The 22295-nt window shown below is 29.4% G+C and overlaps 6 protein-coding genes across 9 annotated transcripts; 3 read left to right on the plus strand and 3 right to left on the minus strand.

Moving 5' to 3' along the window:
• Positions 1 to 2880: 2880 nt before the first annotated feature.
• On the minus strand, positions 2881 to 6096 carry LOC113790258 (cleavage and polyadenylation specificity factor subunit 6-like). Its single transcript, XM_027339897.2, has 6 exons — positions 5810 to 6096; positions 5349 to 5747; positions 5115 to 5284; positions 4207 to 4907; positions 3826 to 4143; positions 2881 to 3745 (listed from the first exon to the last, which is right to left on the minus strand). The coding sequence occupies exons 1-6, from the start codon at positions 5870 to 5872 to the stop codon at positions 3309 to 3311; spliced, it is 2088 nt and encodes a 695-aa protein (XP_027195698.1). The 5' UTR covers positions 5873 to 6096; the 3' UTR covers positions 2881 to 3308.
• Positions 6097 to 6274: 178 nt separating this feature from the next.
• l(2)37Cd (general transcription factor IIIC subunit l(2)37Cd) lies at positions 6275 to 8388 on the plus strand. Its single transcript, XM_027339895.2, has 2 exons — positions 6275 to 6695; positions 6761 to 8388. Exons 1-2 carry the CDS (start codon positions 6349 to 6351, stop codon positions 7764 to 7766), a joined length of 1353 nt encoding a protein of 450 aa, XP_027195696.2. The 5' UTR covers positions 6275 to 6348; the 3' UTR covers positions 7767 to 8388.
• On the plus strand, positions 8143 to 11223 carry LOC113790257 (uncharacterized). The gene is made up of 3 exons (XM_027339896.2): positions 8143 to 8713; positions 8779 to 9287; positions 10969 to 11223. Exons 1-3 carry the CDS (start codon positions 8505 to 8507, stop codon positions 11019 to 11021), a joined length of 771 nt encoding a protein of 256 aa, XP_027195697.2. The 5' UTR covers positions 8143 to 8504; the 3' UTR covers positions 11022 to 11223.
• Positions 11224 to 11334: 111 nt separating this feature from the next.
• LOC113790254 (uncharacterized) lies at positions 11335 to 12849 on the plus strand. 2 transcript variants are annotated; one of them, XM_075823011.1, is made up of 4 exons: positions 11335 to 11730; positions 11843 to 12081; positions 12157 to 12456; positions 12535 to 12849. In XM_075823011.1, exons 2-4 carry the CDS (start codon positions 11879 to 11881, stop codon positions 12806 to 12808), a joined length of 777 nt encoding a protein of 258 aa, XP_075679126.1. In that variant the 5' UTR covers positions 11335 to 11730; positions 11843 to 11878; the 3' UTR covers positions 12809 to 12849. The 2 variants fall into 2 exon arrangements, with proteins under 2 accessions (XP_075679126.1, XP_075679127.1); XM_075823012.1 differs by having other exon boundaries at positions 11335 to 11695.
• Positions 12850 to 12861: 12 nt separating this feature from the next.
• On the minus strand, positions 12862 to 16233 carry LOC113790255 (hexokinase type 2-like). Of its 3 annotated transcripts, none has more exons than XM_075823009.1 (4): positions 16025 to 16233; positions 15222 to 15590; positions 13932 to 14743; positions 12862 to 13870 (listed from the first exon to the last, which is right to left on the minus strand). In XM_075823009.1, the coding sequence occupies exons 2-4, from the start codon at positions 15252 to 15254 to the stop codon at positions 13219 to 13221; spliced, it is 1497 nt and encodes a 498-aa protein (XP_075679124.1). In that variant the 5' UTR covers positions 15255 to 15590; positions 16025 to 16233; the 3' UTR covers positions 12862 to 13218. The 3 variants fall into 3 exon arrangements, with proteins under 3 accessions (XP_075679124.1, XP_075679125.1, XP_027195695.2); XM_075823010.1 differs by lacking the exon at positions 16025 to 16233 and adding an exon at positions 15752 to 15873 and having other exon boundaries at positions 15222 to 15631; XM_027339894.2 differs by lacking the exons at positions 15222 to 15590; positions 16025 to 16233 and adding an exon at positions 14810 to 14939.
• Positions 16234 to 18137: 1904 nt separating this feature from the next.
• Spg7 (SPG7 matrix AAA peptidase subunit, paraplegin) lies at positions 18138 to 20712 on the minus strand. The gene has a single exon (XM_075823008.1). The coding sequence runs from the start codon at positions 20673 to 20675 to the stop codon at positions 18240 to 18242; it is 2436 nt and encodes an 811-aa protein (XP_075679123.1). The 5' UTR covers positions 20676 to 20712; the 3' UTR covers positions 18138 to 18239.
• Between the last annotated feature and the right edge of the window lie 1583 nt (positions 20713 to 22295).

The raw sequence follows: 22295 nt of genomic DNA on the forward strand, positions 1-22295 counted from the left end.
ATTGATTCAAAGTTTCTCTGAAATGATGATGATGTTGAAAAAAAATGAAATTTTTATTCGAAAAAAATAAAAATAAAACACATCATCAATTTGCAAATGAGAAATGTTATGAAGCGAAAAAAAAAGAAAATTTGAAATGAAACAAAACGAAATGGAATGGAATGGAGAATTTTTGTTTTGGGCAATCTGTTTTACGCAAGAAGAAGAAGAAGAAGAAGTAGTTGAACAACTTTCTTTCGTTCAATGCCTTCATAAATGATCATCGAAACAACTACTACCACCAAGACCATCATTATCATCAACGAGAGTTTTTCAAGCTTGTTTTCTTTCTTTGACCATCAAAACCAGGTTTTGTTTGGCCATATTGAATTGAACGGTTCTTTTCAATCATCATCATCATTTTTTGTTTGTTTGTTTGTTTCGAATGATGTTTCACCCATATCGAAAGCTGTTCAATGTTCATACCCATACTTGAATGAATTGGAAAGTTTTGTTTCGTTTCATATTCATTTCGTTTTGTTTGCTGTTTTTCCTTCTGGCTAAAACACATCAGCAACAAGTTGATTATGGACAATTTGATTGGTTTGTTTGTTTGTTACAGCATGACCTATTCGGTGATTCAAATTTTTTTTGGGTTTTCTTTGACAAAAATCATTCATTTCTTTTTTCTTTTTTGATTGATGATTGTTTTTTTCTATTACAAAATGTACTTACAAAAAAAAAGGAAAAAAGTCTTCAAAATCGCTGTGATCGTTGTTGTAGTTTATTTTTTAAACGAAAAGACTAAGAGTAAAACAAGCTTCGCCATCATCATAATCATTAATGAAAAACTTAGCTACCCTTGTCATGTTACAAAATAAACAGCCGGTTTTCAATCAATTATTATTTGACTAATAGTGTCAAAATGAAAATTGTCAACAACAAAATAACATATCAAACATTATGTAACATAAAACACTTGTTGTTGTTTTTATGAACAATGAATATTTTTAAAAACAAATTACAAACAAAACAAAATGTAAAGAGAAAATTTTTTTTTTTAATATATCATCATTATTAATTATAATAATCATTAATATTTTTTTTTGTATTCATTATAATCAGCATTTTTTTTTGAAAAATTTAAAACAATTTTTTTTTGTTTGTTGAAATTATCTGCTATGTGTATATGAAGATAGGGTGTAAGTTGAAAAATTTAAACCAAAAAAAAAATGATGCCAAAAATATATAATGATGATGTTTGTGTGTGCAAATCAAATCAGCAACGATGTCTACAGCAAAAAAATCCATTGAATGAGCCATGTGATTGGAAATTCGGGCAATTTTTTTTGGACCACGGTATCCTCGCGCTCTAAAATCCTAAATTTTTTCAATTAAATTGACAAAACAAATTAGTTTTAGGTTTTTGGTTTGCAAAATATTATTTATTTTTTTCAAAAATGAAAAACCAAGATTGCTGTTTGGTGATTGTCCCCTTTTATAAATGAATCGTATTTGGATCATAAAAGAAAACAAAAAATGTCAACCACAACAAAATGTTTTATATTATTTGTAATAACCGTAAATATCATGTTTATTATCCAAAAAAAAATTATTATAATTTTTTTTCAATCTAAATTCGTACAATAACGAAATATTTTTTTTGGTGGTCACATTTGGACTATCAAAGTAGTAATTTATATAAAAATATCACAGGAAGTTTATCAATATTTTTAAAATAAAAAAAAACAAAATATGAGATCAAACATTGCGTGTGTGTGTGTGTTTTAAAACATCATTTAGTATAATACCTGAAAAGAATCAAAATTTTTTAAAAAATATATCACACTTGTCTCCTATACAGATATCACACACCTTTACATGGTCAAATTATACACATATCCTACATAAGTAATGTTTTTTTTTGAAACTGGAAAAAATTTTTGACAAGAATTTGAATAAATAGATAATTGATACATCTTGAGAATCGATATAAATAGGAAAAGAAAAAGATCTTGTCAACAAATGATATGTTTTTTTTTCTGTTGAATTGATGAATGAATTTTGTTGGTGATGGGGGGAAATGTAATATATATTAAAATAAAAATGATGAAACAAACAGACAGAAAAAATGTTGTTTTTGATGAATGGTTCACGAAAATAAAATTTTGACAAAAATGATAACAAACAAAAAAAAGAAAAATTCCTAACTTGAGAAAATTTAAATTTCATCAAATCTACATTGAACATACACACACACACAAACACATTCATTCATCTTTTTTTTTGTTTTGTTTCAATCAAAAGGAAAAAAATGAGTTGGTGAAAGAGATAGAGAAAAAAGAGGTAAAATGTGATTTGATTGTCGTTTGAGATATATAATGATGATGATAATATGTACAAGGATCAGAATAAATAATTTTGTTTGTAAAGAGTCATATTTTTTTTGGATCAGTTATATAATAATTTTGGTTGACAAATGGACAAATTCATCATCATGATCATCATAATCAGTGATGGTTAAAATGTCATGTAGTTTTTTTTTGAAATATATAAATGAAATATAGACAGCAACAACAACAACAAAAAAATCAATATTGTCCATCATCATCATATGGCATTTGAATGATAAAAGTGAAAAAAAGAGTGAGAAATAAAATAACCAATAAAAAACATGACATGAATAATTATATGTTTAAAAAATTAGGAAATTGAGTAACATCATTATCATCGTGAAAAAAATCATGTAATAAAATATTCAAAATGCGAATCTTCTGTTCGAATAAATTCATTTTCTACTTACTTAGAACAATTGTTTGTATTTGTGGGGATTATCGATCGATTGATCGATCATCATTTCCGTATAACATTGATGATTGATAAATTTACAGATGTTGCTTGTTATTTTTTTTCATTGAACAAGTCAATTAACTCTTCCTTTTTCGTCTAACATTATTTGATTGATTGATTACATTTGACATTCATTATGTGGACATGATTTGGATAAATGTTTGTTTTTTTTGGGAAAACAAAGTGAAATATTCTGACGATGATAATGATGATTTGATGACTTTTTTCTCGATGGTTAATATGTGATGGCATAATATTAGGATGCTATTAGGAAATACAAATATAAAATCAAAAAAACCGAATATGCAGCCAAGTATTAAATATTTTCATTTTTTTGCCGGATGATATTAAGACTATGATTATGACCGTTGTTGTTGGGTGTTGATGATGAAAGATGAAATCGGTGTTTAGATGGATTAAGTTGTTATTGATGATGTGTTTAGTGGCGATTTTTGATGAATAAAATTCAAATTTGTTTATTAATGTCGACCACGATGATCTCGATCGCGATCCTTTTCACGATAACGATCTTCATAATGTGATCGATGATCTTCATGATAACGATCCCTAGATCGTTCTCGATAATCACGTTCACGTGATCGTGAACGCTCACGGCCACCACCACCGCCTCTTCCGCGATCTTTATGATCTCGATCTCTACTACTACCACCACTACCACGATGTGACGAACTTCCGCCAGTTCGATGATCATCTCTGTCACGTGAACGTGAACGCATTAAACGATGATCAGATTTACTTCTTGATCCACCACTGGAATATGCTTTCTGTTTGATACCTTGCAGTGTATCTTGTAATGTCGATATGATTATTTTGCAGCGTTCATCTTTTGATACACGTGAACCTTCAATCAACGATATGGCTGTCGATAGTTTATCAATAGCAGCCGAATAATCGCCTATACAATTATTGCAAAAGAAAAAGATGAACAACATTAAATTGTTAACAATTTCATGAATCAGAAAATTCAATCATTACCGGAAGATGCATCGGATACGGCTTGTGAAATAACCGTGTTGGATAGATTTTTATTTTTATTCAATATTTCTTCAAATTCTGCTTCACTCATCTGATTATGGTGATGATGATGATGATGACCAATCGATGATAATGGATCTAAGGAACGATCACCAAACATTGAATGAGCTGCAGCGGCATTCTGACCGAATGGTCCAACACCTAATGAAGTAAGTCGATTTGAAAATAGATCATTTGCTCCCGGTGGTAGATTCAATCCTGATTGTGATGCAAACAATGCAGCTTGTGTCATCTGGCCATGTACACCAGTAAGACCAGCTAATAATTATTTAAAACATTTACAATCGATAAACAATTAAATTGAAATTCAATTAGGCTAACCTGATGATAATTGTGAACGAAGATCTAACGATGATTGATTACCTGGTGCACTTAATAATGGTTGATTTGAAAGTGAACGATGATTACCTTGATTCAATCGTAACATTGGATTCAATGCATTTGCATTGGCCGATTGTAATGGATTATTACGTGGACCATTCGACATTAAATGATTATTCCATGATGATTGATGATGATGATTACCGGATTGGTTGGAGCCAGCACCCAACATACTACTACCAGTATTACCAAATGATAATGTTGGATGTGGCATTGATAAACGTGGTTGTGAATGACCACCTGCACCACCACTAGAACTACCGCTTGTGCTCGAATGATGACTTAATAATGGTGCACTTGGACGCATCGGACGCGCTATCAATGGTGGTCGATGTGAAGATTGTTGATGAATTTGATTCGAATTCTGTTGATTATAATTACGATTATTTTGCATCAAAAAATTATTCTGATGATGATGACTATTTGATTGTTGATGTTGTTGTTGAAGGCCACCACCACCACTACCACCGCCACTACTACCGCCAACATTACCACTATTAGAATTAGAATTTCCACCAGTATTACCCGAAGATGATGATTGTTGACCATTCATTCCAGGTTTACGACCAGCTTTTAGTTCAAAATTATTTAAATTTTGTCGATTACATAATGTTACCATTGGTGATTGATTATGTATTACACTGTGTGATTTTGGGTAAAAAAAATGTTAGGTTATTGCTCTTCGAAATCATATCGGTAAAAAAATGAATAATCGACTATTTAAATCAACCTGAATATTAATTTATCAATGTTATGGAAGAAATAGTTTATTGTTTCAAATGTCAAAACTATTTCTAACGAAAACATTGATGGCTTCTATAGAAACAACAAACAAAAATTTTACTTACGTTTGTTTCATTTTTTCCAATGCAGTACGAACAGATTGTTCAGATTGAAAATAAACTGTACAAAATCCTTTTGATTGACCATTGGCACGATTTTCAAAAAATCTAACCTCCGTAACATCATTAACATTGATACTATTTAAACTTTTTATTATATCATCATCGGTTGTCCACTGTGAAAAAAAAGAATATGAAAATAAATAAATAAATATTACAATGATAAAACATAAAACATACCCATGTTAGATTACCAACATAAAGTGATGGCCGTCGAGCAGAGTTATTTGAACTGATTGCTGATGATGATCCATAATGATTGGATGATGTAATTTCATTCATCGACGATGATGATGATTGATTACCATGTCCAAGTAAAATACTTGATGGAATATTATTACCCGATGAATTATTTGTCTGTGAATTTGAATTGTTATTATTGTTGCTGGAATTATTTCCAGTTCCATTTATTTGTTGTTGTTGTTGACTATCATCATCATCATCATCATTATTATTGTTGTTCGAAGAATTATTCTGATTACCACCACCACCACCACCGCTGCTACTTTGATTTGTATTACGTTTGGCTGAAGAATTTGATGTTAGAACATCATCATAAAGATCATTATCAACATATTCCTATTCAAAAATTTCAACAAAAAAAAGTTATAATCAATACACAAACAAACCAAAATTTTTACCTGTGAAAATTCATCACCAATATCATCGGCATAAAGATCTAATTCCGGTCCATCGGATGCCATTTTTTTTATTGTTGTTTTAAAAATGGTTCACATCAATTAAAAAAACAAACAAAAAAAATCAATGTTTCATTTGATTTATCAGAATATTGTCGTTTGGAAAACAAAAAAAAAATGATTAAAATTACGAGAGAAAAAAAATTGATGAAACAAATAAATAAACCGCATTGAAACAACACAAAAAGAAATGATAGTGGTGTTGTTGGAGATAATAATATTATCTTAGCTCGCGAGCTCACCACCACCACTACTTTGATGGAAGCATTCGATTCGATGAACCAGTGAAGTGAAGGAAAGAAACGAACGAACAAGAGGAAAATGGCACCGTCAATGTTCGATAAAAGCATGCGCATTATATGAACATGATAATACGATTTGTAATGCCATCTGATGGTTATCATCTCGTATGATTCTTATGTGATTATCATTGTTGATATTTTTTCCATTCGATTTTTTTGATTTTTGATTTTTGGTTAAAAATGGATTCAAATAATAAAAATCTTCAACAAATGTTTGTCATCGATAGTCCGGCTAAAGTAATAAATTTACAAAATTTTTATAAATGTTGTGGTGGTTTAAATCAAATTGGACAAACATTTAAAAATGAACGTGAACGTTTGCGGTTTCGTTTTCGTCCGGATGATCCAAATTCGATACCATTATTTTCCGATCGTAAACAATCAAAAGATTTAGTATTAAAAGTTCGACGAAAACGTCAACCTGATGGTACATTCAGTGATTATCAATTTGAACCATTCGGTATTATTAATACAACATTTCATTTTGAAAATTCAATTTGTGATATGCAATTGTTGCCAACTTCCAGGTAAAAAACTTGATTTGAATGCCATTAATCAATTTAAATTCATTCATTTAATTTTTTTCCTCTAGTGATATTCGTAATGAATTTATGAAATCAGATTTCATTCTAAATTGTGATCCAAATTCATCGATCAAAAATGATCAAAGTATTACAATGATGAAACAATATTTTTATTCACGTTTTTTTCAACCAAAACAATTGATTGCTATGATGAGAAAAGATGTTGAAAAAAATGATCAACAACAAGATCTAATACGTCGGCTACGTAAATCACGTAAAGTTAATTTTACTGTTGTACGATGGGATGATGAATCGATTCCGGAATCATTACCCGAAGAATATCGAAAAGATTTTGATAAAAATTTACTTCGTTCAGAATTGGCACGTAAAATTAAGGAAAAATTTAATGAAAGATTTTGTTGGTCAAGATATGGTCTAATTTGTCATCTAAAATGTTCACCATTATTATTACGATATATTCTACCATATACAACTTATTATTTTGAAAATGGACCATTTCGTGCATTATGGATTCCATATGGTTATGATCCACGTAAAGATCCAAAAGCAAAAATTTATCAAACAATTGAAGCACGTGCTAATCGAAAAAGTGATCAAACTATACATGCAATCAATCAGATTCCTTTAAATCAAAAGGGAACAATATTTAAGGATAATACAAATTCATTTCTGGATAAATTTGGTACAAAATCTATTTCCAACAATGAAAATGATGATAACGACAGCATTGATCCAAGCTATTTATTTCGTCCTGGACAATTATCAACATTGAAACGTACAACATTTCAATTATGTGATATTGAAATTGATCAAGTACAGCAGATTATACATGAAAATGATGGTCAAGAATTTGAATGTACAGAAAAAGATGGTTGGCTATCGAAAGGTTCGGTTGATCGTATTCGTGCCATTATGAATCATGAATTAAGTCTTATACTAAACGATACTAATCTATTACAAGAACATTCACAAACATTGGATACGCAGGATATTTTGCCAGAAAATATTGAAATTACCGAAGTTTATGATGATAATTTAGAAATTTATCATTGAATCTTTGAAAGTTTTTTTTCCAATCACCATTGAAGAATCATTTCAAGAAAAATATCGATAAATCAATTCGAAATCTTTTAAAAAATACAACTTTGTAAACGATAATTAATTATCATTGATATTTTTGCTTGAAGAAAAACCACCCTCGACAAGACGAACAAGCAAGTTATGATGACGAAGACAACAACAACAACAACCATTTGACGTGCGAAAACTTGTTCATCAAGACGTGACTTTTGATAATAATTTTTTTTCTTGTTTTTTTTACGCACTTTCCAATTGATCGATGAGATAAGATATGGTTATTTTCATAATTTTTACTTTGATAATTTATCATGATAAGCATCGAATTTTACCATTTATTAACATCATCACATCCCAAAAAAATGAAGAAGAATTAATGATGATACCTGTCGATCGATACTTAAATCTGAATTCAATTGGTTACAACTTTTCTATTCATTCATTCATTTATTTAGTCAGATTAATCAATCATAGTTTCTTCTCGAATTTATGACGTAAAATGGAATTGTTTATTGGGCGATAAAAAATGATGATCATTATTGATGATGATTCGTGACATGGTGTGGTAGCGATACAAACCAGAAACATTGATGAAGAATTTGTTCCCAAAAAGAGCACATCGAATATAAATACTTGAAACATCCTCATCATTCTCATTCATTTGCAAATCGATTTTTCCAATAAATTTTTCCGAGAAAACTGAAAAACAAAAAAATGATGCAAACGAAAATTTTTTTCCTAATTTTTCTTGGTTGTTCAATATTTATAACAGCCAATGCTGCTAAATCATTATTGCTAAATAAACCTGAATGTACACAAAAACGTTTACGTGAAGTGGATCGAAATTTTATGAAGTTAATTGTTATTGGTGAAAATGGTCGAAAATTTCCAGAATCATATGATGAATTGCCTAAATTTTGCAAGTAAGTATTTCAATAAACTTGTAGGATTTTTTATTTTCTTATCAATTTTTTTTCTTCTTTCACAGAGATACTGATCGATTAATCGATTCAATGTTAAAATTTATTAACGAATGTTATTCACCTGATGAACAAAGAATATTTAAAATATATTTTTTCAGCGCTAAACGTGTTGTCAAAACATTATGTATGAAAAAACGAACAAAAAAATTACAACATTTATTAGAAACAACACCATGTGTTAATACTATTGTGGATAAAATTGATTGTGTTGATAGAATTACTAATCAAACATTACAATTGATACCATATAATATTGGTGCAACAAAAATTAACTATGCCTGTTGTTATTATGTTGATGCATTAAAATGTGCCGAAGAACAATTATCAGTACCTTGTATGACAAATAAAGGTAAAGAAATATTAATGGATATGATACGATCGATTGCTGGTGATATGGTTAATTTTGCATGTGGTGATTATACTGAATCAACTGATCGTTGTGATCATATTGCACCATTACCTAAAAATAAATTAGATAAATCATATAAATTTACTAAATTTAGATCGATTGTATTACACACAGAAAAATAAAGTCGTAAAATATACGGCAAAATTCATAACATTTTTGGGTTTTAACGTCATCCACAAAATGTTATGGTTTTCTTTCTTTTTTTGTATTTCTGGGCAAAATCCATGAAATATTGAGGCAAAAAACTCAAATATTTGTGGCCAAAAAATCATGAAATATTCTGGAAAAAGACCTAATATTTCTTGGAAAAATCCATGAAATATTCTGGAAAAATACTGAATATTTTTGGACAAAAAATCATGAAATATTCTGGTTAAAAATATTTTTATTTACAAAAAAATGCGAAATAAAAGAGAAAAGAAAGATAAATTTAGCCGACTAAGGTGGCATAAAGATCATTTTTTAAATTTATAAACAAAAAGTAAACAAGTTAATCAGTGAATTAAATGATAAAAAATTAAGATTATTGGCCAAGGATAGATTGAAATTCTCCGATTTGTTTGCTTTATTTTCCAGATTATCGCTCAAATCATGGCTATGTGATTTCTAATAATTTCCCATGAATGGATGAATCTTCCTTGGTTGCCCTTAGTTCACCACTGATGCTTGCTTGAGTTCCATATCGCTTCCGATTTCTCGTTCGACCGTTGGAGATTTCCTTATCCAGCCACAACGCTTTCTATTGTTTTTTCCATGCTTTGAGCCGTTACACGAAATAATATTTTCGGATTCGAAAAATAGTCAAATGGCAAACGAAAAACAAAAACTTCGTTTAAAAACAAAAATGCTGGATTCGAATTATTTCAATTGTTTAATTGAATTATTAACAATGTTTCGAATGTTAGCGAATTGTTTCAAATTTCAAGTTCAATTGTTATGGCTCAATCGAACAAACATCGATTTACCAAATCTTTTCATGAATCGATCATGAATCCAATCTGATATTGAAAAGCAATTTTAGGTTATAAGTTGTTTACGAAGCCAGCGTGGACAACAGCCACTAGTTTTGGCTTCATGATCAAATTGCCACATCTGACCCCTTCATATTTTTTTAACCAAATTAGATATTAGTCAATTCGATTGGAACTCATCGTAGACAAATGGAGGAAGATCCAATCCAAATGAAGGAAGATCCAATCCAATACCTTCTTCTTTAGCCCTATTGAAAAAAATTTGCTTAGGAAACATCCATTTTGTCTGTATGATTATTCTGTCCGGAAGATAGGATAGGATAGGATTCCATTCTCATTGAAACGTGGTTTCAAATCAATCATTTTTTTGTAGATCCAACTTCGCAAATTCATTGCAAACGCGATATGTTTGGCCGAGTGTCAAATTGTACATATTTTATTATGAAATTTTGATTAATCCAAAAAATGAAAAAAATTTTCTAAGTCCAGAAATTTTTCATGAAATATTGAGGCTAGCAAAAAAATCCATGAAATATTGAGGCAAAACAAAAAATCCATGAAATATTGGGACAAAACAAAAAATCCATGAAATGTTTGGGCAAAACAAAAAATCCATGAAATGTTTGGGCTGAGTATAAGATTGGCCAAAAATCATGAAATATTCTGGAAAAAAAATCCTAATATTTCACGATTTCAGTTTTCCATAAAATATTGAGGAAAAAAACCATAACATTTTGTGGATGACGTTAAAACCCAAAAATGTTATGGTTTTTTGGCAAAAAATCGAACTATTTTACGTTTCATTTTTCTGTGTGTAGCACAAATTGGTTTGATTGAATCGATTGGTGGTTTTGCTGCTCAACCTTGAATATATATGTTCAAAATCAAAATAATTTATGATCTTCGTAATTTTCTCTCTCTCTCTCTGTTTTTGTTTGGAAAATTTTTTCTGTTTTTGTTAACACGTGATATTATTGATAATCATCATCTTTTTTTATTCAAAAAATTGAATAAATTAAAAATCTTAATTGCATAAATATTAAAGCTTATTGAAAAACAGCAATAACAAATTCATATGATTTTCATATTTAAAAGAAAATATTTTACCACTATCCAACTCTTTTACCTTGGTCCTTATTTCTGACTTTTGTTGATTTGTTTACCAATTTTGTTCTGTTCTGGAAACAAAACAAAAGCAAAAACAAAAACAAGGTCTAAATGAAAATGAAAATTTTCATTGTCAAAGTCAAATAATAATTATTTGTTTCGACATTTTTGTCGATTTTCAAAAAAATTGACTCTGTTAGTCAATTGATTAAAGCGTTCGCTAATCAATTGGCCACGCTTACAAACAAACAAACGACGTAATAAATATTTGACGTTTGCAAAAAAAACGACAAACATCACCTTCAAATAACATCATTGGAGAAATGAATGGAAAACAAAAAATACAAGGCATAATCTGATCAATAACATATATAAGTGAAAATATGAAAATTGCAAAACTTTTTCTTAAAGAAAGAGACCTGTTTTTCAATTAATGTATGAATATTATAAGAAAAAACAGATAAGTAAAAGTAATTGATTTTTATATTGCAATGAAATTCATTCAAGTTTATTTTCTGCTTAAAAATATTTCTTATTTTTTTCAACTCAAATCTATTTGACGTTGTATGAATGAATGTGTAGTGGTCCAACAAAAGCGACAAGAAAAAAAAGGAAAGAATGTTATTTCAACTAACCATATTTATAATGATGATGTTTGTTGGATCATCATTTGAACAACAGCAATTAATATTAACAAATAAAACTATATGTAATGATAAACGTATTGAACATATTGATCGATTATTTATACGTTTAATTGGTATTGGTAAAGGTGGTCGTCATTATCCAACAACCAAAAATGATGTTGGTCCATTTTGCAGGTAATGTAATGTAATGTTAATCTGCAACTTTTCATTCTGATTATTGTCTGTTTCTTCTGTGTTTGCAATCAAAAGGGAAACTGATCGAATAATAAGTATAGTTGAAAAATTTCTAAACGAATGTCTTCGTGATGATGCATCAAGTATAAGTAAAATATTTCTTTATAGTACAAAAAGATATTGGAAAACATTTTGTAATAAAAAACGACGACAACAACAACAACAACAAAATAAAAAACAACAAAAATTATTACAAGTATCCGATTGTTTTAATACAATTATTGAACAAATTGATTGTTTAAATATATTTGCTAATCGTACAAGGGATCTAATTCAATATCGTATTGGTTTGAATAAAGTTGATTATATTTGTTGGTAAGTTTTTGTTTTTTGTTTTGTTTTAAAATTTTCAATTGATTAACAATAATGATTTTTTCCAAATCAATCAAAAAGCAATCAAGTAGAATTATTACGTTGTGCTGATCGTTTATTAACATCAACATCGTGTATAACTGAAAATGGTCATGAAACATTAATGGATCTATTTCGTACAATCAAAGGTGATATTGTTAATTATGGTTGTGGTGATTATAATGAATTTACTGATTTATGTGATAAATTAAAACCATTATCACGTAAACAATTGGATAAAACTATTATAATTAATAAACAATTAAAATCATTTTTCTTTGCCGTTTTAATGGCAATCGATTCTATTACATTGTAAAACCAAAAAACCAATAAAATATTCTTTATTTTTTTTTTTAAATGTTGTCTAAATTACCATTGAATAATTTTATTTAAAAATTAAAAAATAAAATAAAATAATAATAATAATGACAATCATCATTAATCATAAGAAATATATCGTGCCTATAATAATAATAATTTATGGAAAACACAAACGAAAACAAGGTTTTTTTTTTGATCTTGAAAAATATTAGGCAAAAAAAAAAGAATGGTGAAAATTTTCTTGGAACAGATGATGATGGAAGATGTGGACGATGATGATGATCATAATAGTGATGATGGTTGATGATAATCGATGATGTTTGGATGCCACGTTGACATCCTTATAAAATTAAAAATTTTTTCAAAATTGATTCAAATTCTGGGAATTTTTTCTAGTTTTGTTTTCTAATTCACACTTGCAGTATTTTGATTATTATTATTATTATTGTTGTTGTTGTTGTTGATTGTAGTCTGACCATTGACCAATGGTTTTATTGAATCAGGAATCGGTGTTATTTTACGATAACGGCCACGTTTACGTAATTCTTCTTGTTGCCGAACGGCAACAGCAGCAACTAATGCAGCACCACGTCCACTACCATCTTCGGATAACATTAGCTCAAATTCAACACCCGGATTAACTAATTCTAAAATTTTTTCATTCATAACTTTTTCAAAATTTGGATGATATTTAAAAACTGAACCATCAATACCAACAGTTGTATGTGGACGATTTAAACGATTCAATAATGTTGCAATTGCAGCCGATGCTAAATGTGCTGCACGTAATGAAATACGATGACAAATCATACGAATACCTTCATGATCTTCATTGGTTGCATGTGATAGATTCATTTCATCTAATGCTTTTATAACATTAGTATAATCACCATCTGGATCACCTTCAATAGCCGAAACATATGCTGATTTGAAACGATGTGGTGTAAATAATTCCAATGATCCTTTACCACCGAACAATAAACCACGACGACAAAGATCAGCAGCAATACTACGTACTAATTCACCCATATACATTCCGGATATCATTTTTTCAAATCTGAAAATTTAACAAAATTCAAAATGTTAGTTTAATGCAAGATTAAACAAAACAAACTTACAATTGTCTTCCTTTGTTCAATGAATAAGTATTTACTTCATCATCCCAATCGGTACGGAAAAAATCCAGAACACCATTATCACCAAATGCACCCCATTCAGTATTAACAATAACCTGATCTGGACCAGGCAGATCTTCATCAAATAATTCAACATTTCTTTTATGTTCCATATAACAGGCATTAAAACCGGTACCAATAATAACACCAACACGACATTCACGATTTTTATGTGCACAAGACATTAATGTACCGGTAGTATCATTCACTACAGCCATAACATCAATATCAATATCACCACGACGTTTTACTGCTTCTCTAAGCATAGCAACAACATCTTCACCTTCAACACCGGAACAACAAAAACCTTTTGTCCATGATACTAAACGTGCTTTAGTTAGTCCTTCTTGACGACAAGGAAAACTGAATGTAAATCCAAGTGGTAATTTTAAATTTTTAATATTTCTTTTTTCCATAAACGATGCCATACAAGCAGCAATATGATCAAATAATTGTATACCAGTACCGGTCATAATTTCTACAGGTATTGCATAAATTTCATTATCCATAGCAAATTTTTCACCATCAATATCGATAACTAATACACGAAAATTTGTACCACCAAGATCGAGGGCCATAAATTTTCCTTTTTCCGTACCATCCGGTACATCACGAACAAATGTTGGATAACATTTTACACTTGCAATTGGATTCGTTTCACGACGTAAACCTTCATTTATTTCATTTAAAAGTAAATTTGATATTTTTGATATTTGATCATTAGTCAATACCAGGGCACGTGTGGCCAAATCAATCTATATTAATTCAATTGAAAAAAAGGAAAAAATTAATTTCGAAAAAAGATATTCATTGAAACATACTGCATTAGATTTGGACATTTTCCTATGAATTTTTTTTAAGCTTATATTTTTGAAAGAATCACAAAGTTTGCCGTTTGAATGTTAGCAACCGAATGCGGTAAATAAAACCAGACAAAACAAAACAAAAACAAAAACTCGAACAGAACCAGAATCCAGAATAATAATAACAAACAAGAATCCAAGGTTGGACGTTTGACATTTGGAACGGTTCAGAATTCTGAATTCAAGAATCTGTTAAAACAGAAATTCTACAACTACCGTCTAGCCACTACTACTGGTATTATATAGCATTGTGGATCAAATGAATTTAATAAGAATTTCATTTTTAATAAATTGCAAAAAAAAGAAAACTAATCGATAGATGGTCGATATGGAAAAAAAACATTGAAAAGAAAAAACAACAACAACAAACCTTTCGTTGAGCTTCGGACATTTTTCTCGACATTCGTTGATTGATTTTTGTTCAAATTACAAGTAGAATTTACTGAAGAAAATAAATTTGATAATTAAAACAAGGATGATGAAAGAAGAAAATTTTTCGATAAAATTTTGGTTTGAAATCACTGAAAATGAATGGAAATGAAAATTTTCACATAGAAATCAAAATTTGAAATAATGATTAAACGTTGTTTATATATGCCGCAATTATTATACCAGAAAAAAAAAATAAAACTTCGGGATGCTATCACATCAAATGCGTCTTATGATGTTTTAACCAAAAAAAATTTTGTTTGAATGTTGATTATGATATTTTCCCTCTGTGTGTTCGTTGAGTGTTGTTCTACCAATCAAATCGACAAATGAAATGAATGAATAAAGTACCTATGTATGAATGGAAAAATCATCAGTAAAATTGATAGTAGGAGAAAGAAAACGTCATCAAAATGGAAGGATGTTGTTTGTTTTTTCAAACAATCAGAGAAAAAAAATGATGATTCTTACCGTTATTATGATGATAATGAAAAGAATTTCAATGATGTAATGAATATGTTTCGAGGTTATTGCAGATGATGTGATTTGATTTTGAAAAAAATTTAAATCAAAATACCAATCATGATGATTATGATATAGCCAACAATTTAAGAATGACGTCAGCCAATTGGCAAATTGATCAACAACAACAACAGATATATGACAAAGCAGAAAAATAAAAAAAAAATCAGTAACAATGTTACGATGACGACAAGAAAAAAAAAATTGAACGGAATTGCTTACGTTTCAATGTGATGATAATGATAATGCAGATGTTCAGGCTAGTAGAGGATTCTTTCACTGTCTGTCTGTCTATGTGTATGTATAGAATCAAATTCAAAATCGGAAACAAACAAACACATCCAGAACAACAGTTAGTTTAAAGTAAAAAAAAGACTATATAGATTATGATGACAATGCGAAAAAAAACAAATGCTGTTTTCAAGTTTAGAAGACACAAACAAAACAGAAAAATTGGCGCCGCATCAACAACAACAACAATATCTTCAATATTTGAAGAAACTCAAAACTCAAAAAATACTCAAAGACTTGAATAAGCAACGTTGAAATGATCAAAAGCTTCAAACATTTGCTGAACACTTTTTCCTTTCCTTTCCTTTCATTTTAGTTTGTCCAATTAAAAAAAAAATACCGGATTTTCATTGAAGATAATGAATATTTTTTTTTCTAACCATAATGGTAGTGGTGTTTAGATCTATGAAAGTGGTATGGCTGCTGGCCATCCTCATCATTATCATTATCGTGGACGTTGACGGTTCATCATATACCACATGGTGGTATAGGAAAAAAATTTACCACACACACACAATGCCGCAATCTATGATGATAATCACGAATTGAATTGAATGGTGAAATTGGTTTTTTTTGTTCTTCTCTTTTTTTTTTTTTTTTTTTTTGATGAGTGTTTGTGTGTGTCTATGAATGAATAAATGAATGTCATACTCAAAGTCGAGGTTAAATTATTATCATGGTTGATGATGATTGTCGTTTCCAACAAAAAATATTGGATAATCATGGCGCGCGCGTAATTTAAAAATGCATTAAACTTTTGATTTTTTTTTCCTTTGTTGAATGGATTGGCCGGCCGGCCTGTTTATGGCTGCTGTTTATAAGCACACAGGTAATCTCATGATTCTAAAAAACAAAAGAAAAAGAATTACAAAACAACGTGATTAAGCAGAATAGAATATTGTTGTGTTTGTTTGTTTGTAAACCTGTCAAATGTCAGGCGAGAAAATAAAAAAAAATTTGTAATTAAATCAATCTGTAATCTGTAATCGATTAATTAATTTTCTATATATCCTGGAATGATGATTATTAATTAAATTAAAACACTACTACAATATTACTTAATTATAAATTATTTTTTTGGCTTTTTGATTACTGCTGATTTCTTTTCTTTTCTGAATTCATGTGATAATGTCTATTAATAGAAAATTTTTTTTTTTTCATTTTGTAAATTGAATTCCATTTCCAACCAGACAAGTAGAAGCCATCAACAAACAACTACAATAACATTCTTTGCCGGAGAATAATAAATAACACTGACATTCATTATTTTAATAATAATCACAAGAGAGAAAAAAAAAATCGTATGATTTTTTTTCTGGTTCATATTTTTTTTCCACCGAATGAATGAATGAATGAATGGCGCCAGAATTTTTGCGCAGAATCATTGAATCCAATGATAAAATAATTTGACCATTAACCTTTGTTGACTGATGCAATATATCGGCAATAATAAGCGGAAAAAAATGGAACAAATGTTATTGCATGTTTTTTTTTGATCCGGATTTCATCATGTAAAATGCACTATACCAATATGAACTAAGATTTGAGAATCTATGATTTTTTGGAAGAAACAAACAAACTAACTAAAAAAATTGACTGAAATATCAAGGATGATAACAAAACAAGCTAACAAGGATCGATAATAATCAATTTTCGGCTTTTTTGCTTTTGTTCTTTATTGATTATTTCATTGGAAATAAAACGAGCACAAGTTTGTCATGTTGAACAAGAAAAAAGTATTCATTCATTCAATCATTTGAATGAATGAAAAATCGAATGATGTCTTTTTTTACCATATCAATCAATGATGTATTTCAAATTTTTGATAATAAAAAACACACATATGGTTATGTAAAGATCAAAAGAGAAAGAGAAAGAGAAAATCTTATCATCATCTGAATCTCAAATTTTGAATACCTGAATGACTCTTTTCATTCTTTCTTTCTTTCATTGTCCTTGAATTTTTACATTTTTTTCTGCTTGTTTCTAATCGATTTGAAATGTTTTTTTTTGTTGAAAATTTTACCCAAAAATAACAACGAAATTTTCATCTTTTTTTTAGACTTTTTTTAGGCTTTTTATTTGTTTTTTTCCAATGAAATTGACAATTTATGTATGCAAACAAAAAAAAAGAAGGGGGAAAAAACTATTTATCATTACCGCTGTCTTCGGAATTTGATGATGATGGTGACGATGATGGCGGCATCTGATTTTCATCAGATGATGATGATGATTTTTCATCATTCAAATTATTATTATCGTTGGATGTTGTTGTTGTTGATGTATCACTAGATGTCGTATCAATCAATGAATTTAAATCTAATTGTTCAACAAGATTTTTTTTACCAAATGGTGATTGTCCAATCAAACGTTCAATATCAGAATAATTTAAAACTTCTTTAAGTAATAATTCTTCAGCCATTAATTTTAATTTATCACGATTATTATTTAATAATTTTTCAGTATCTTTATATGCTTGTGCAACCATTAACCTGGCTCGTTCATCAATTAATCTTGCCAATTTTCTACTAAATGGTTTTTTACCAAATTTATTTTCTTCATAATCAAAACTTAGATTACCAACTAATGGATCCATACCATATACTTGAATTTTTGTATATGCTAATTTTGTTACTTTATTCAGATCATCCTGTGCACCAGAACTAACATGATTAAATGTTAATGCTTCTGCAACACGACCACCAAGTGCCATACACATTCTTTCATATAATTCTTGTTGTGTATAAAGTTTTCTATCCGATGGTAAATAACGTGCAAAACCAAGTACATTTGTTGTACGTGGTACAATTGAAATTTTTAATAATGCATCTGTATTCGGTAATAACCAACCGACTAATGCATGTCCACATTCATGATAGGCAATAATACGTTTTTCTTGCGGTCCCATTACATCGGTACGTTTTTCTGGTCCACCAACAACACGTTCAATAGCTATTTCCAAATCATCAGCTTGTACTAATTTTTTTCCAACACGTGCAGCATGTAATGCAGCTTCATTAACAACATTAGCAATATCAGCACCAGAAAAACCTGGTGTTAATTGTGCCATACGTTTTGCATAAAATTTCGGTTCTTTTTCCGATTTTACCGAACGAAAATGTGAAATAAATATTTCTTTTCGTTCTTCTAGAGTTGGATAATCAATAAGAATATGACGATCAAATCTACCTGGTCGTAATAATGCACGATCAAGAATATCAGCACGATTAGTCGATGCTAACATTATAATTTCATCACGTTGACCCATACCATCCATTTCGACCAATAATTGATTTAATGTTTGTTCTTCTTCACCACTTGTACCACCAGCCATACGTTCACCACTACGTTTTCTACCTATCGCATCAATTTCATCAATATAAACAATACAAGGTGAACGTTTTCTTGCTTCGGCAAATAAATCTCGTACACGAGCTGCACCTAGACCACCAATCATTTCAATAAATTCCGAACCATTAATCGCTAGGAAAGGTACCGATGCTTCAGTTGCAACAGCTTTAGCCAACATAGTTTTACCACAACCAGGTGGTCCTAAAAGTAATACACCTCTTGGTATTTTAGCTCCCAACATTTTAAATCTTTCAGGTGATTTAAGATAATCAACAAATTCCATTATTTCAATTTTTGCTTCTTTTAAACCGGCAACATCATTAAATCGTACACCTTTACCATCACCAATCAATGGATCAACAATAGTAAATTTTGCACGTCTTAAATTGGAAAACATATTTGAACCAATCATTTGTGATTTTGACATTGAACTATTTCGCATAAACATTGATACAATTGCACCAAGAACCAACAATGATAATAATGCAAACCAAACATTTTCCTGATTACGTTCATAGATAATCTGTACTGATTGATCAGAACGGATACCTAATTTCGATTCAGCTTCACGTAATTTTGATTCAAATTTTTTTACATCAACAATATTCATATGATATTGACGAAATGGTGCTTTTTTACCGCGAATAATAGCACCTTCATGTAGATAAATAGTAACCAGATCGAGATCAGGTTTGACAACAATTAATTCTACTTCTCCTTTTGATAACATTTGATGATAGAATTCATTCCATGAAACAAAACGTAATACATCTGGTTTATTAGCCGGTGGAAACATTAATGATATTAATGTTATCATTGTATAACCAAGTGCCATCCAAACAAGACCATATGCCATTAATTTTTTATCATCACGATTTGGATCATCTTTATCGTTGTTACGATTATTGCCACTGTTGCTGCTATTATTATCACCTTGACTTGATTGTCGTTGATTACCATCGTTGAAACGAATTTTAGATTGTTGAAATTTCAACAATGATGATTCACAAAGATTAATAAATGATCGATTTGGTAATAATAATTTAAATAAACGTTTCTGCCATCCAATATATTCATCATATTGACAATAATTCCTGTTCAAATCGATAATTTTGTTTATCGAATTAATTGTTGAATAAAAATGATAACGTTGTTTGGATTTTAAAATTGTACGAATTGTTAATGAAACAATTCGATCAGAATTATGTGAAAAAATTAAATGATGTAACATTTTGCAATTGAAAAAAATTAATCAACATTTTGAAAAACAAAACGAATCAAAAACAAAACAGATGATCACACCGGTGCTGCTATCTGTTGGCGATTATTTTTCCCTTTCCATTTCAAACAGAAAGAAAAAACATTCGAAACACTTTTTAATTAGAGCAAGTTTCAAAAGCATTTTTGTTTTGGGAAAAAAACAAACAAAAACAAACAATGATTCAAATAAACATGATGATGATCATCATCATTAAACTGATTACAAATACATTCGAATCGATCTATCGATGGTGTTGATCGGCAAAACAAAACAAAAAACTTTGATCATCAATGATCATCGACATTGATGACGAAACAAAACAAAATAATAATAATGAGAAGAGAAAAAGGATCAAATTACAAAATTCTTTTTCACTTTCATTTAATAATAAGCAAGCAAACAAGCATTAATACAATTAAATAAATTCTAGTGAATTTTAATTATAAAAATAAAAAAAACAAGTGAGATACCAATTCTCGATTCTCAATTCACTATTTATCTTTTACACTCTTTATTTTTTCAAAAAAGTGTTTTTTTCCCACTTTTACATTGGAATTATCATTTTGTTCTCTCTCAGAGTGTTAAATTAGTTAGTTAAGGCGGCTTTTTGTTGGTGTTAGGGTGATATGTTTAGTGTTTAGTGAGCGAAAACAAGAAAAGAGAACCATCCAGAGTTTTTCGATCATTCTCGATATTCATTGTTATTTATTATCGTAATTTAATGATGATGATCATCATCACCGAAAGTGAACCTTTCGAGATTTATATTTCTTTTTATTTTTCACTTTCATTGTTTGCATTACACATCATCTAATATATTTTCCTATCAAATCATCATTATAATGGAATCTATATCTATCTATCGTTTTGTGTTTCTTTCTTTCATTCTGGCAAAGTGTGAAAAATGTTTTTTTTTGTTCTGGGTAATTTGGAACAATGATGATCAATTTAATACTATCATCGTCAGATCAGATGTAAATCTCTTTATAATGAGATGGAATGTTTTTACTGTTTTTTTTTCTGTTTTCAATTTTCGGTTGTTGCAAGGTGTTAATGAGAAAAAGTGAACATCAGCAGCAGCAGCAGCAGCAGCAGTAGTCTTCCAGTGATAATATTGTCACAATCGATACGATCGGATTCCTGAATTGATTTTTTTTTGTTGAAAAATTTTTCAATCCGATTTTCTGCTTTTTCACTCGCTCAAGAACAGGAGCAAATATCGTTTGCTTGTATTTACCTAATTGTCTGTAACATGGTATCGTCATGATGAAACTAAGAATGAAAATTTCATAATTTGTAAAGAGCAAATCAAACAAAAGCAAAACAAATCAACAACTAATTAGAGAATGAATGGAAAAATGGAAAGAAAAAACTTTTTGATTCGAGATGATGATGCTTCAGGGTTAACTAATGATGATCATCATTCAACGAATGATCAACAACAACAAATCAGCAGCAATTATATTTTTTTTTGAATGGACTATGGATCATTCATTGTTTCTTTAGTTCCAGAATAATGAAAAACGAAACGAAAAAAGTTCAATTCATAAATGGCTTCGAGCATTCTTCAAGCAGCAACAAAAATAATTT

The sequence above is a fragment of the Dermatophagoides pteronyssinus genome, unplaced genomic scaffold (genome assembly GCF_027571235.1).
Source record: "Dermatophagoides pteronyssinus isolate colony J.1.1.1.1 unplaced genomic scaffold, Derpt_VIB-CSIC_2022.12 sq0022, whole genome shotgun sequence".
NCBI lineage: Eukaryota > Metazoa > Arthropoda > Arachnida > Sarcoptiformes > Pyroglyphidae > Dermatophagoides > Dermatophagoides pteronyssinus.

What these genes read in the sequence shown, in the direction of transcription:
- LOC113790254 (XM_075823011.1), top strand. Translation starts at nt 11,879, where the DNA reads ATGTTATTTCAACTAACCATATTTATAATGATGATGTTTGTTGGATCA. An exon ending in GATGTTGGTCCATTTTGCAG is followed by an intron (nt 12,082 to 12,156) that starts GTAATGTAATGT and finishes TGCAATCAAAAG; the next exon opens with GGAAACTGATCGAATAATAA. An exon ending in AAAGTTGATTATATTTGTTG is followed by an intron (nt 12,457 to 12,534) that starts GTAAGTTTTTGT and finishes TCAATCAAAAAG; the next exon opens with CAATCAAGTAGAATTATTAC.
- LOC113790258 (XM_027339897.2), bottom strand. Translation starts at nt 5,872, where the DNA reads ATGGCATCCGATGGACCGGAATTAGATCTTTATGCCGATGATATTGGT. An exon ending in TTGGTGATGAATTTTCACAG is followed by an intron (nt 5,748 to 5,809) that starts GTAAAAATTTTG and finishes ATTTTTGAATAG; the next exon opens with GAATATGTTGATAATGATCT. An exon ending in TCGTTCACAATTATCATCAG is followed by an intron (nt 4,144 to 4,206) that starts GTTAGCCTAATT and finishes AATAATTATTAG; the next exon opens with CTGGTCTTACTGGTGTACAT.
- Spg7 (XM_075823008.1), bottom strand. Translation starts at nt 20,675, where the DNA reads ATGTTACATCATTTAATTTTTTCACATAATTCTGATCGAATTGTTTCA.
- LOC113790257 (XM_027339896.2), top strand. Translation starts at nt 8,505, where the DNA reads ATGATGCAAACGAAAATTTTTTTCCTAATTTTTCTTGGTTGTTCAATA. An exon ending in GAATTGCCTAAATTTTGCAA is followed by an intron (nt 8,714 to 8,778) that starts GTAAGTATTTCA and finishes CTTCTTTCACAG; the next exon opens with AGATACTGATCGATTAATCG. An exon ending in TAAATTTAGATCGATTGTAT is followed by an intron (nt 9,288 to 10,968) that starts TACACACAGAAA and finishes TTTTTCTGTGTG; the next exon opens with TAGCACAAATTGGTTTGATT.
- LOC113790255 (XM_075823009.1), bottom strand. Translation starts at nt 15,254, where the DNA reads ATGTCGAGAAAAATGTCCGAAGCTCAACGAAAG. An exon ending in TGTCCGAAGCTCAACGAAAG is followed by an intron (nt 14,744 to 15,221) that starts GTTTGTTGTTGT and finishes GAATTAATATAG; the next exon opens with ATTGATTTGGCCACACGTGC. An exon ending in TTGAACAAAGGAAGACAATT is followed by an intron (nt 13,871 to 13,931) that starts GTAAGTTTGTTT and finishes TTAAATTTTCAG; the next exon opens with ATTTGAAAAAATGATATCCG.